Source organism: Bos indicus x Bos taurus, chromosome 18 (assembly GCF_003369695.1).
Source record: "Bos indicus x Bos taurus breed Angus x Brahman F1 hybrid chromosome 18, Bos_hybrid_MaternalHap_v2.0, whole genome shotgun sequence".
In the NCBI taxonomy this organism is placed as follows: domain Eukaryota; kingdom Metazoa; phylum Chordata; class Mammalia; order Artiodactyla; family Bovidae; genus Bos; species Bos indicus x Bos taurus.
This window is the reverse complement of record NC_040093.1, coordinates 30336570-30347645: the sequence shown is the minus strand read 5'-3', so window position 1 is coordinate 30347645 and position 11076 is coordinate 30336570. Positions and strand designations below refer to the sequence as shown.

The window sequence follows — 11076 nt, the reverse complement described above, 5'->3', positions numbered from 1 at the left end:
CTGGCTGCTTCAGCCTGGCTCTTTACCCATGGATGGATGTCTTGGCATTAGTCTGCTTCCAGCCTCTGGACAGAGCTGGGGCTTCCTGAAGCATTTCTCCTACCCATCCTAGATGGAGGTGGGGGATGGGGTATCACCTTTAATGCTCACTGGACTCCTGGACTCAAGTTGAGCCAGGAAAGCCCAAGAGGCCCATTTTGCAGATGCTAAACCTGAGGCACTGGCCATCAATTGGCTTTCCTGATGAGAGATGAGATGGAATCTAGGGGAACTGTTAGGGTATCTGGTACCCTAGTAAGGGACCAGGTCAGGCGAGTGGCTGGGTAGGGGGTGCTCAGTGTGATCCACCCCACCTAGCTGGAGTTCAGACCTATGAGGCACCCGCTCTGGGCAGAGGACACGGGAGACTGCTGATGACAGCAATCTGGGGCCCTTGTGATTGCCCGCCCACACGCCACTGCTCACTACCACTACCAGCACCCCCCGCCCCCCGCCCCCCCCCCCCCCCCCCCCCCCCCCCCCCCGCCTTCCGCCCCCACCATCCCATCCCATCGGGCCGGAAGGAAGTGGCAGATTCTCTTTAATTTCCTCCTGGCAGTGAGAAGCAAACAAATGGGCTACCACATTTATGGGGCCTCCCCCACTTAACTGGGACGGGCCTTCTGACCAAAGGTCTCTGCCCAGCACCGCCCCCGCTTCCTCCACTGTAAACATGCAGCTTCTCCTCCTTTTAGAGCTCTGTGTGGAGGGGGGATTCCCCTCTGGGTCAAGGCCTTGTTCCTCTCATCTCCAGTCTGTACTCCTGGCCCTGAGGACCTGAGTCAAGGGTTGGGTGGGTGAGGCCCCTGCCGCAATCCAGGAGCCGTCCCTCCCTGCACCCACACTTGCTCTTCTGTTTGCAGATAAGGATACCACAAAACCAGGGCCTCCAGGAGCCCATCACTCTTTGACCTTGGGCGAGTCACTTCTAGTCCTTGCTGGGCCCAAGAGCCCTTCTCTGAGTGGGATCAGCTGTTCTACTGCCTGAGGCCAGAGGATAAATAGTCTCACCTGGCACTGTGCAGCTAATGGGGTCATTCTATGGTGAGGCTGCCCTAACTTCCCAGGCCAGAGCCTCCAGAGAAAGAGCCCCACCCAGGAGACAGACTGAGGCTTGGTTCAGTCTCAGCCATCCAACTTTAGGCATAATTTATTTCTGATTTTTCCTACAAAAAACTATTTTCAGTCAAAATGCCCCCTTTGCTTTTCCTCATACCCAAATGGAACAGCACAGACAGGTCCCAGGGGATCTACCCTCCAGGCATCCTGAGCTTGTCAGAGCTGGTGGGCCAGGTACCAAGTCCGGAGATCCACTTCCCTGGTCGGGTGGGGCTCTGTCCTCAGACCTCTTCTTCCATCAGTGTGGTTTTCCTGGGGTCGGGGGTTGGGGGGGAGGGTCCCTGCTCTAGAGTGGTCAGGTCTATTTCTGGGCTATGGGCAAGGAAAGGCAGGGGTAGAGGTCAGCTGCTGAGATAGAGGTTAGAGTGTGGGGACTTTCAGGGGCCAGGAAAAGTATCGGGGAGAGGGTGAGTCACAGGGGAGCAAGTATGGGGGCTAGTGTGTGTTTGTTGACTGAGGATGTCCAGCAGAATTCTGCTTGAATATGTTGCCCCTCAAATAGTCTCATTTTAGTACTCCTCAGTGATGCCTGCCCTGGTCTCAGAGAGATGTAAGACCTGGGACCAACTGGGAGGGCCCAATCAGATCTGAAAGCTGCACCCACTGTGCTCACCATGCTCACCTTAAACTCAGGCCACTTAGATACCCAAACCGCTCTCTGATCTAGTGGCCACCACACTTATCTATCCATTCCAGCCACCTTGATTGAGGACATCCTCTTAATGCATCATATTTTGGGGACACTTTTTTTTTTTAAAGATTTTTTTTTCCATGTGGACCATTTTTAAAGTCTTTATTGAATTTGTTACAGCATTGTTTCTGTTGTTTATATATATATATATATATATATATATATATATATATATATATATATTCTGGGTTTTTTTGGCGTGAGGCATGTGGGATCTTAGCTCCCTGATCAAGGATCTAACTCGAACCCCTGGCACTGGAAGGTGAAATCTTAACCATTGGACCACCAGGGAAGTCCCACACATGGTTTTAATATGAGCATGGGAGGAAGAGGGGCGCAGGTCTTATGAAGGCTATAGCAAACAGACTGGACTGGATGCAGTGATGGGTGGGGAATCTCTTGCTCCTGCTGTTCTGCACACTCTGTCCTTCCAGGTGTCACTCCTGCTCAGAAACTCCTCCAGTGCTCTCCACTGCCCTCTGGATTAAGTCCAAACTCCACAGCCTAGCGCTTGAGGACAAAGTGCTGACCCTGTCTTCTTAGCACCCTGTGCTGACTTCAGCAACTAACTTTTCTCGATTGTAGTTTTCTGGTCATATCCCCTCCGCCAGATTGGGAGCTGCTCAAGGGCAGTCCTTGTGCCCCTCTGGCCAGCCTGGGCGTGGGGGTGGGGAGCAGGCACAGAGGAACAATCAAACAAGAGCTTGTGGTGGAGATGGGGAATGTGTGCCATGGAGAGGAAGAACTTTTCTAAACCCTGACTTTTCTCCAAGGCTCCTGTTGTCCCTAATGTGGAATAAGGTGGGCTGGACTGAGCTAAGCTGTACCATCGCTCAGAGGCCACAGGAGAGCCTTCAATGATGAGGGCTCAGGGCCAAGCATGTGGCAGCTGACAAAAGGGATGGTTTCCCTCATCTCAGACCCTGACTGGCATACACACAGGAGGGAGAAGGGACCCACACCATCCCTGTCCATGAGCCTGGCCCAGTCTGGGGTTCTGTCCATTGCACTGGGTCCCTGGGTCTCCTGGTTTTGCACAGGGCTCTCAGGAGGCTGGAGGTGGGTCAGATGGCTGCCTGCCATCTAAAACAGCTTTGGGAGCTGACCTGAATCCCGGCCCTGGGTAAGGAAAAGGGGTAGAGAGAATTTGTGTATAGATGTGTGTTGATTCCTCACCGCCTGCAGGGCTCCCAGCCATTGCCGCCTTTCTTCCAAAGGTGCTAACACTCTTCCTGCAGCTGGTGCTTACTTCTGCCCCAGCCTTCATCACACTCCAGATTAGGGTTCTCAGTCTCCTCCATAGCAGAAACCTTCCCCAAGACATGAGCCCTTTTAAGTGTTCTCCAAGTGCACAGTGGCTGGGAACACAGATGCATCGCTGAACATTTGATGAATGGGTGAATTTCTGCAACCGTCTATAGCTTCTGTGGTCCCTGCCCAGTGGTGGGGCTGGCGGGCCCACGATCTCCCTCCTGTCTTCTCCCTGGCCTGACCGGCTGAGCCCCTGGTTCAGATAAAGTCATATGTGGAGGGCAGAGGGGTTAGATAAAGGTTCATTTTCTCCATCCAGATAACCTGGGAGGTATTGGTGTATGTGTGTGTGTGTGTGGGCAGTAGGGATGACACATCCTGAGACTGCATTATTTTATGATGAGAAAGAGGTGAGGTGGCTAAACTTCTGGGGCCTTTTAGTATACTAAGGGTCGTGTTACATGTAATACTAATTGGCAGACCAAACATCTGCCGGAGGCAGAAGGCTGTAGTGTGATGTCTGGACTCTAAATTCCATACTTAGGCCCTCAAGGTTGGAGATCCTCTGAAGGCAGGACTGCTTATTGGAAGGGTCTTTCACCCACTTAATGCTGTTTGCTCCCTCTCCTTTACTACTGTTGTCTTCTGCCTCGAATCTTCCCTTCCCCCACTCCAAGCCAGAGATTCATTCAGGATTCTGAAATGGAAATCTCCTGCTCTAAACCCTTTTGTGGCTCCCTCCTGCACTCAGGATAAAGTCCAGAGAGCTCACAGTGGCATAAACCACTCTCCCCATTCATCGGGCCTTATTTTTGGCTTTTATTCACTGCATGTACTCTCTGGTCTTTGGAAATCTGTTTTCTGCCTGGAACCATCATGCCCATCTCTCCAGTTCCTACTTAGCCCTGCAGCCAGGGTGATTATGAGTTTCCTCTGAGTTCTTGGCAGAGCCATAATAATCTCTTTGCACAGTGATTAGATTTGCTGGCCTCTCCCTGATGCCTGAAGGGAGATTAATTTATCTCTGCCTCCCCAGGTCCAGCACAGGTACGGGTACAGAGCATAGGGCAGGGAAAGTTTTCTGACTTCAGGGATGAACCAATCCAAGATAGACGTCTCACTGGTCTGGACATGCCCTGTCTTCCTGACCCTAGGCTTATTTGGGCTCTCCCTAGGGTTCCCTGGTAGCTCATGTTGTCAGTCCACATATTGAGACATTTCTTCAGGGTGGTCCACCTTGCCCTCTTCAGTTCAGTCAGTTCAGTTCAGTTCATGCCTGACTCTTTGTGACCCAATGGACTGCAACACCCCAGGGTTCCCTGTCCATCACCAACTCCCGGAGCGTCCTCAAACTCATGTCCATCGAGTCGGTGACGCCATCCAACTATTTCATCCTCTTGTCGTCCCCTTCTGCCTTCAGTCTTTTCCAATGAGTCAGTTCTTCACATCAAGTGGCCAAAGTATTGGAGCTTCAGCTTCAGCATCAGTCCTTCCAATGAATATTCAGAACTGATTTCCTTTAGGATTGACTGGTTTGATCTTCCAGTCCAAGGGATTCTCAAGTCTCTAGCCAGGGGCTTTTTTGTAGACAGTGTAGAATATGCCTGGGCTCTTGCATCTGCCTGAGACCCTGGTTCTTCTGGCAACACACTTCTAGTGATGCTATGCCCTTCAGGGCCTGGAACTAGGAGAGGTAGTCGCTGTCACCTCTCCCAGATTTTGGTTCACCCTGTGCCTTGGAGGAGTCCTAAGTAAACAAGCCAGGCTCAGCGTCCCTGGGCACAGCCTCCACCCCAGGCTCCAGGAGGAGGCGTTAGGTTGTCTCGGGGGAAGACTGGCCCGCTGGGGAGGGGCCGAGAGTTTGAAAACTGTTGATACACTGTCACTTCCTTCCCACCAACAGCCACTCAGTTTGGGTAGTACAGTTACTCCCGCTTAATGGATGTGCATCGGGATGCAGAGGTCACAAGAGCCCTTACAGTGGCGTGAGTTCACGATGGGCTTTCCCATTCCATTAGCCTGACACAGCAGGGGACAGACCCTGCTCCTAGAACTTCGCCAAGGTCTCGAATGTGCCGACTGTCCTCGAGAGAGCAGCTGCTAGGCGGGCTGGCGGGGGTAGACAAAGACTCAGTCGGCGAAGCGCGGGCTCCGCCCCTCAGGGGTGGGTCTGCAGCGACGGGTAACTCAGGCTTGAGGATCGTCGCGCAACCCAGGGCTTCTCCCGCTCCGCTCTTGCTTAGCTGGAAGGCCAACCCAGTCCCCGCCCTCTGGAGACTCCGCCATTAAGGTTGGGGTGAAGAGATGAGGGTGTGAGTGATAGCCACATAACCCTCCCCAGCGCTGTTGCTTTCCCAAAACTCAGCCAGCAGAAGTAACTCTGCAGCCGCCAGTCACCGCACCTTTAACCCCAAGGCTCTTAGCGCCCCTTCCCCAGCTAGGGCTCCACCCAAGAAGGAAGGGGATCTCTGATTGGCCGGTAGTGGGCCCCTCAATCTAATTAGAGGGCTATGGACCCCACACTCTGGTACCGGGTCTGGAGGTGATGGAGTAGAGGCCAAACTACAATTCCCAAGAGGTAGCAGGGCTACCCGACTCTCCATGATCACATGGCTTCCTTCTCCGGGAGAGGGAGTCACGCGGTAGGCCGGTTGAGAGGGCGGGGCCGTCGGGCTAGCCCGCGGCGCCAGTGGCCTATGGGCTGCCGGGTCAGACGGGCGCGCGGTAGGGGGCGGGGCCTGGCGCGCGTTACGGCGCGGGAGCGCGCGGGTGGCGGCGGCTTTTGGGGGGGCGGGGAATATCGTCTAAGGCGACCGTGGCAGCTTGGGCACCGACGACTGCCAGTGGCGGCGGCTCGTGGTGCGGCTCGGCGCGCGGCCAGTTTTCGAGTTCGGAACGGAAAGCTCGGCGTCGCGGTCCCCGCCCGGAAAGTTTGCTGCGGAGCCGCGAACTCCTGGCCGGAGCGGCCCGGCATGAAGCGGCGCTGAGGAGCCGCCGCCGCCGCCGCAGCCGCCTGAGGAGGAGCCGCAGCACCCCGGGCCACGCCGATGACTACTGCAAACTGTGGCGCCCACGACGAGCTCGACTTTAAACTCGTCTTTGGCGAGGACGGGGCGCCGGCGCCGCCGCCCCCGGGCTCGCGGCCTGCAGGTGGGTGCCGGGCGGGGCGGGAATGGGGAGCGTCAGCTCTTCTCGCTCGCACGGGCTCGCCCCCTCCCTGGTCCCTTGGTCGTCCCGAGTCTGGTAACGTCGTGTGTGTGTGTGTGTGTGGGTGTGTGTGTGTGGTGAGTAAAGAGCGGATTTAAACCGCTGAGGAGGCGTGTGAGTCGCAGCGACTTGGAAGTGGCTGCGGGCTTGGCTGGAAGCGAACTAGTGGGGACCTGGACTCCGGGGGTTTGGAGGCCGAGGTTCGGGGCCGCTGCCCGGGTGGCGTCTGGTTGTCGCTGCTTTGCCAGCGTGGTGTGAAGGAAATGTCCCTGTGAAGTGTAAGCAGGCTTGGTTTTTCATCTATTCTAAGTGTTAAAAACAATCTCCATTTGAAAGATGCGCATTCTGGAAGTGCAGGAGCTCTCTAAAATTCGTGCTCATGTCTATTTAAATATACTTCGCTAGGAGAGTAATGCTGTAGTGTTAAATTTCCACTTGTGCAAGTTAATGGCTCACATTTAATTAGAAGTGTAACTATAACGGGGCTTTTCTGAAAAACAGGTTTCTATTTTTTTCTTTTTTTTATTGCAGCAGAGTGTTTGGAACATTTTTAAAAGTGGGGTGCCTTGTCCGTAATTCTCCTAGAAAGTTCTGGAAGTCAGTTTTTATTTTCAGAAAAAGCTCACCTCGGAAGATGTTTTGAAGGAGATCCTGTATTGAGTTTAAAGGAGATCGTGAAAGGCTGGGCACCATAATGCTTGGAGGTCAGACCAATCAGGAAATAGGAACAGGATGGCTGGGGACTTGGAACTCTCCTGTGACCTGGTTTGGAATACTGTGGTTCATTAAGTTCAGTTTCCCTATTACTTATGCAAGCGAACTTCAAAAGGGAAATGGATAAGACTAATCCCCCTTTATTCTTTCCGGGTGTTAGGTGAATTACTTAATGTTCATACTGATGTTCAACAGACTGTTCTGTAGGCTTGCATTGAAAAACGTATCAGAACGTATTATATAAAGAATCTCTGCGAAGTATTTGTACTGTATTATCAGTTCTCTTAGGTTTTTTTTTATGTTAGATGTCTTTTTCAATTCCATTGACATCGTTTGAGCACCTGTTATGCTCAGGATGGTGTTTGGTAGTGTTATGATGGGCGCAGAAAGAACTGAGAGGCCCCTCAAGGAACTTGGGAAATGGGATGGAGGCACATAACCCAAATAACTGTGCTACTAGGCTGACTGAATGGTGCAGCTTATGATAGAGGTAGAAACGGGAAAAGTGGCTTTTATGGAGAGGGTTGCATTGAATTGTACTTAGATTATTGGGGTTTAACAAAAAAATACATCGTTTGAATGAGTATTTTCATTATAGAAAATGATATAGTTAATGATGTCAGCAAACTTTTATTGGACACAAACTTGATTGAGAACATGGTATACCAAACAGATGATCCATAAGGATGTTAATCAAACATGTAATAAAGGAGAATCATCATGTAGTTGGAATTGTATGTACATCTCAAACATTAACATTTACAAGCTATGAAAACAGCTTTTTAAGGAATGATTTTTGCCATAAGTCCTCTAAAAAACATTTTGATATGGGTCAAAATCAAAATGGGTCTAGAAGAAGTTAAGATTTGAAACTTGATTAATAACTGGTTTTCCCAGAGTTAAACTTGAGCAGTTTTATTTGTGATAAAACGTCCCTTTTAAAGTAGTCTAGTAGCTATTTTTTTTAAGTCTTAAAAACTTAAGGTAAAATACACATGACACAAACCATTTTTAATTGAATGATTCAGTGGCATTTAGTGCAGTCACAGCATTGTGCAACCACATCTATCTAGTTTCAAAACATTTTCATCACCCTAAAAGGAAACCCCAAACCCATTAAGCAGTTGCTTTTCTTTCTCCCTTGCCCCCTCCCAGTCCCTGGCAGCCCAGTCTCTTAATCTGGGATCTGTCTCTATGGGTTTACCTATTCTGGATATTTTATATAAATGGAATCATACATATATGACCTTTAGTGTCTGTCTTCTTTCACTTAGTGCAGTGTTTTTGTGGTTCATCCGCGCTATAGAACATAGCAGTATTTTGTTCCTTTTTATGACTGAATTATATTCTATCGTATATTTATTCCGATTTCTTTATCTATTCATCCATTGATGGACATGAGTTTTTTTCTACTTTTTGGCAGTTGTAAATAGTGCTGCTATGAACACCCACTAGCTAATTTTTAAATTCTTTTGAAAATGATGTGTTAAATGTTCAAAATTAAGGTTTCAAAGTTATTTGTCATATTAATTTTCATTAAAAAATATTTATTTATTTATTAGGCTGTGCTGTGTGTTAGTTGAGGCATATGGGATTCTAGCTCTCTAACTCAGGATTGAACTCAGGCACCTGCATGGGAAGTGCAGTCTTAGTCACTGGAGCACCAGGGAAGTTCAAAATTTCATTTTGAAGTTCAAAGTTTCATTTTATTAAGCATAATTAAGAGTGTGTAGTTTGAAGGACTAAGTGGATTAACTAACATCCTTTTAAGATGATAATATGCAGTAAGGTGGGCCATGAGAGTAAAATTGCTTACTAGAATTCAGATCAGTATTGGGTCGTGTCAGTGAGTTTGCTTGTGTCTGAGTTCTCTTCCTCAGTGAAGTGGAACATTCCACGAGGGCAGGGATAATATTGGTATCTTGTTTATAGATGCCTAGCACAGTGCCTTTAACATAGTAGGCACCCAGTATTTGTTCAGTTAAGGAAAAAGTACCACTTAAGTTTTGAGTCAGTTGTTTTTTCTTTTTTGTGTGTGGTAAGGGAAGTTTATGAGACTTGTCTTAGTTCTTTGACTTTTTATTGGTCAATACCATAAGATGGCAGATCTTGGTCATTTTGGGTTCCAGGTTTTCCTTCTCTCTAAAGGCTTGAGAGTACTTGTGTCGTATCTAAATTTCCATACAGAAGATTTTAAAAAATATTTGGAGGTGGAGAGGATAGTGGATGGAGACTGAGGACAAGGCAAGAAGCTGAATTTAGTGAATATCCTAAGCAAGCTGGTAAAATACAAATGAGATGATTTGACACTGGATAAAGTCAATACATTGTGACTGACTTAAGTTTATTACTTACCAAGGTATTTTGAGATTTTTTTTCCATTAAAGAAAATTTAAGATTCTAGAGTCTTTAGCTTTTTTTTTTTAAAATATGAGGACAGGGTTAACTGACATTTTTCCAGTTAAAAGTGAATCAAAATACTATGTTCACATATCCTTTACTTTAATACCTAGTTTGAAAATGAAGATATACCTCATGAGTAAATAGAAAATTTTAAATTGGTGTTTAATGTATTTCGCTAATATTATTTCCCATCATGAAGGGTAGCTTCTGGTGCTCTATTTTAGTGTATTGATATATATTAGTTAGATGTTGTAATAATCTTTATGTTTCAGATTTAAAGTTTCATTCTTAGGATTTGTTCGCTAGTAAACTTGGACTTTCTAGTCCCAGAGGAGAGTCACTGGGAGGAGGGTGTGCTGTAGGTGTGTTGTATTTTATCTGTTGTTCGTTTTTAAAAGGAGAGAAATAGATGGAATATGTATTTTTGTTAGAAATTTACTTTATGGTAAGTGTAGTTTTGTCAGATACCACTTTAATATGCAGCTTTTTCACACATAAAGTTGAGGGGAAATTTTTTTTAATAAAAATTAAAAAATGAATTTGAGAAACTTTTTCTAGATCATTGTCCTAATCTTTAATCTGTAGTGTTTGACTTTGTTTAGTGCTTGGACATCTGATTCATGTATTCTTTATAATTTACTGTCTTTTAGATAATTTCATTTTCTCACTTTTTTGTTTTTATTAAAATTTGTACTCTGTTTTTGTTTCTCTTGTTTTAAATGAGATAATGTATTTAAAGGTCTTAGCACAGTCCTTGGCCCAGTGATACTCAGTAAGTGGTGGTAATTTTTTTTCAAAATGGTAAGATTTTTTAAAAAACACCTGAAAATTGATGATTGATTATTTTTTTATTTCCTCCTATTTTCTAGACCTTTTTTCTATAGTAAACTAAAATATTGAGAGAGAGTAAGGGCAGATGAGAGATCCAGTCTTTTAAACCTTACTAAATGAGTTGGAATATTTGTCTTAAATATTTTTATTTTTTCCTTTTAATTCTATTCCTGTTTTCAATGTTACCTCCTTTCTCATATCTTACTAAATATGTGCACTGAAGGTCACTTGGTTTTAATTACATTTTTCTGCTTACTTGAATTACATTGTCACTAACTCAGTATGGTGTGAAGGATGGTTGCTTTACTGACCATACTAAGTATAATTGGATATTTAAATCAGTATGAAAAAGGGAAGTTGCGTGTATGGTTTCCTGTAGAAATTAATGGTGTGTTTATACAGCACATTAGATACTATAAAGGAAGATTTGATTACTGCTGAACGTTACTTTCATACCATCGGTCAGCTTTTCCCTTAGACTTGAATGCAGTGAGAATATGTATTTGGTGATTGAGTCAATGATAAACGCTTCACCATTTCACTTGGAAAAATAATATTCTGTTTCCTTGACATTTTTCCTGATAGACATAGACAATACTCCTGAGGGTATTAGCAGAATTTTGTGACGGAGATTAGTGAATTAACTGTGTTTTAGTGAGTATGGGGGAAAATTAAGGAAAACATTTTAGTTGTTTTGTTAAAACTTTATCATTGTAAGAGCATTGCTATACCTGTGCTTTCTTAGATTTTCCCATTTGCTGATTGTTTTTGTTGTTGTTTATAGTTGCTCAGTTCAGTTCAGTCGCTCAGTTGTGTCCGAC

At 46.5% G+C, this 11076-nt stretch overlaps 1 protein-coding gene across 2 annotated transcripts in view; it reads left to right on the top strand.

Moving 5' to 3' along the window:
• The first annotated feature begins 5824 nt into the window (after nucleotides 1-5824).
• Nucleotides 5825-11076, top strand: part of NFATC3 (nuclear factor of activated T cells 3) — a 94016-nt gene continuing 88764 nt past the window's right edge. Inside the window, exon 1 of one of the 2 annotated variants that reach the window (XM_027516183.1) lies at nucleotides 5825-6250. In XM_027516183.1, the coding sequence (XP_027371984.1) occupies nucleotides 6148-6250 (103 nt within the window). In that variant the 5' untranslated portion in view covers nucleotides 5825-6147. The remainder of the gene's footprint in view (nucleotides 6251-11076) is intronic. The other variant, XM_027516184.1, reaches the window with a different exon arrangement.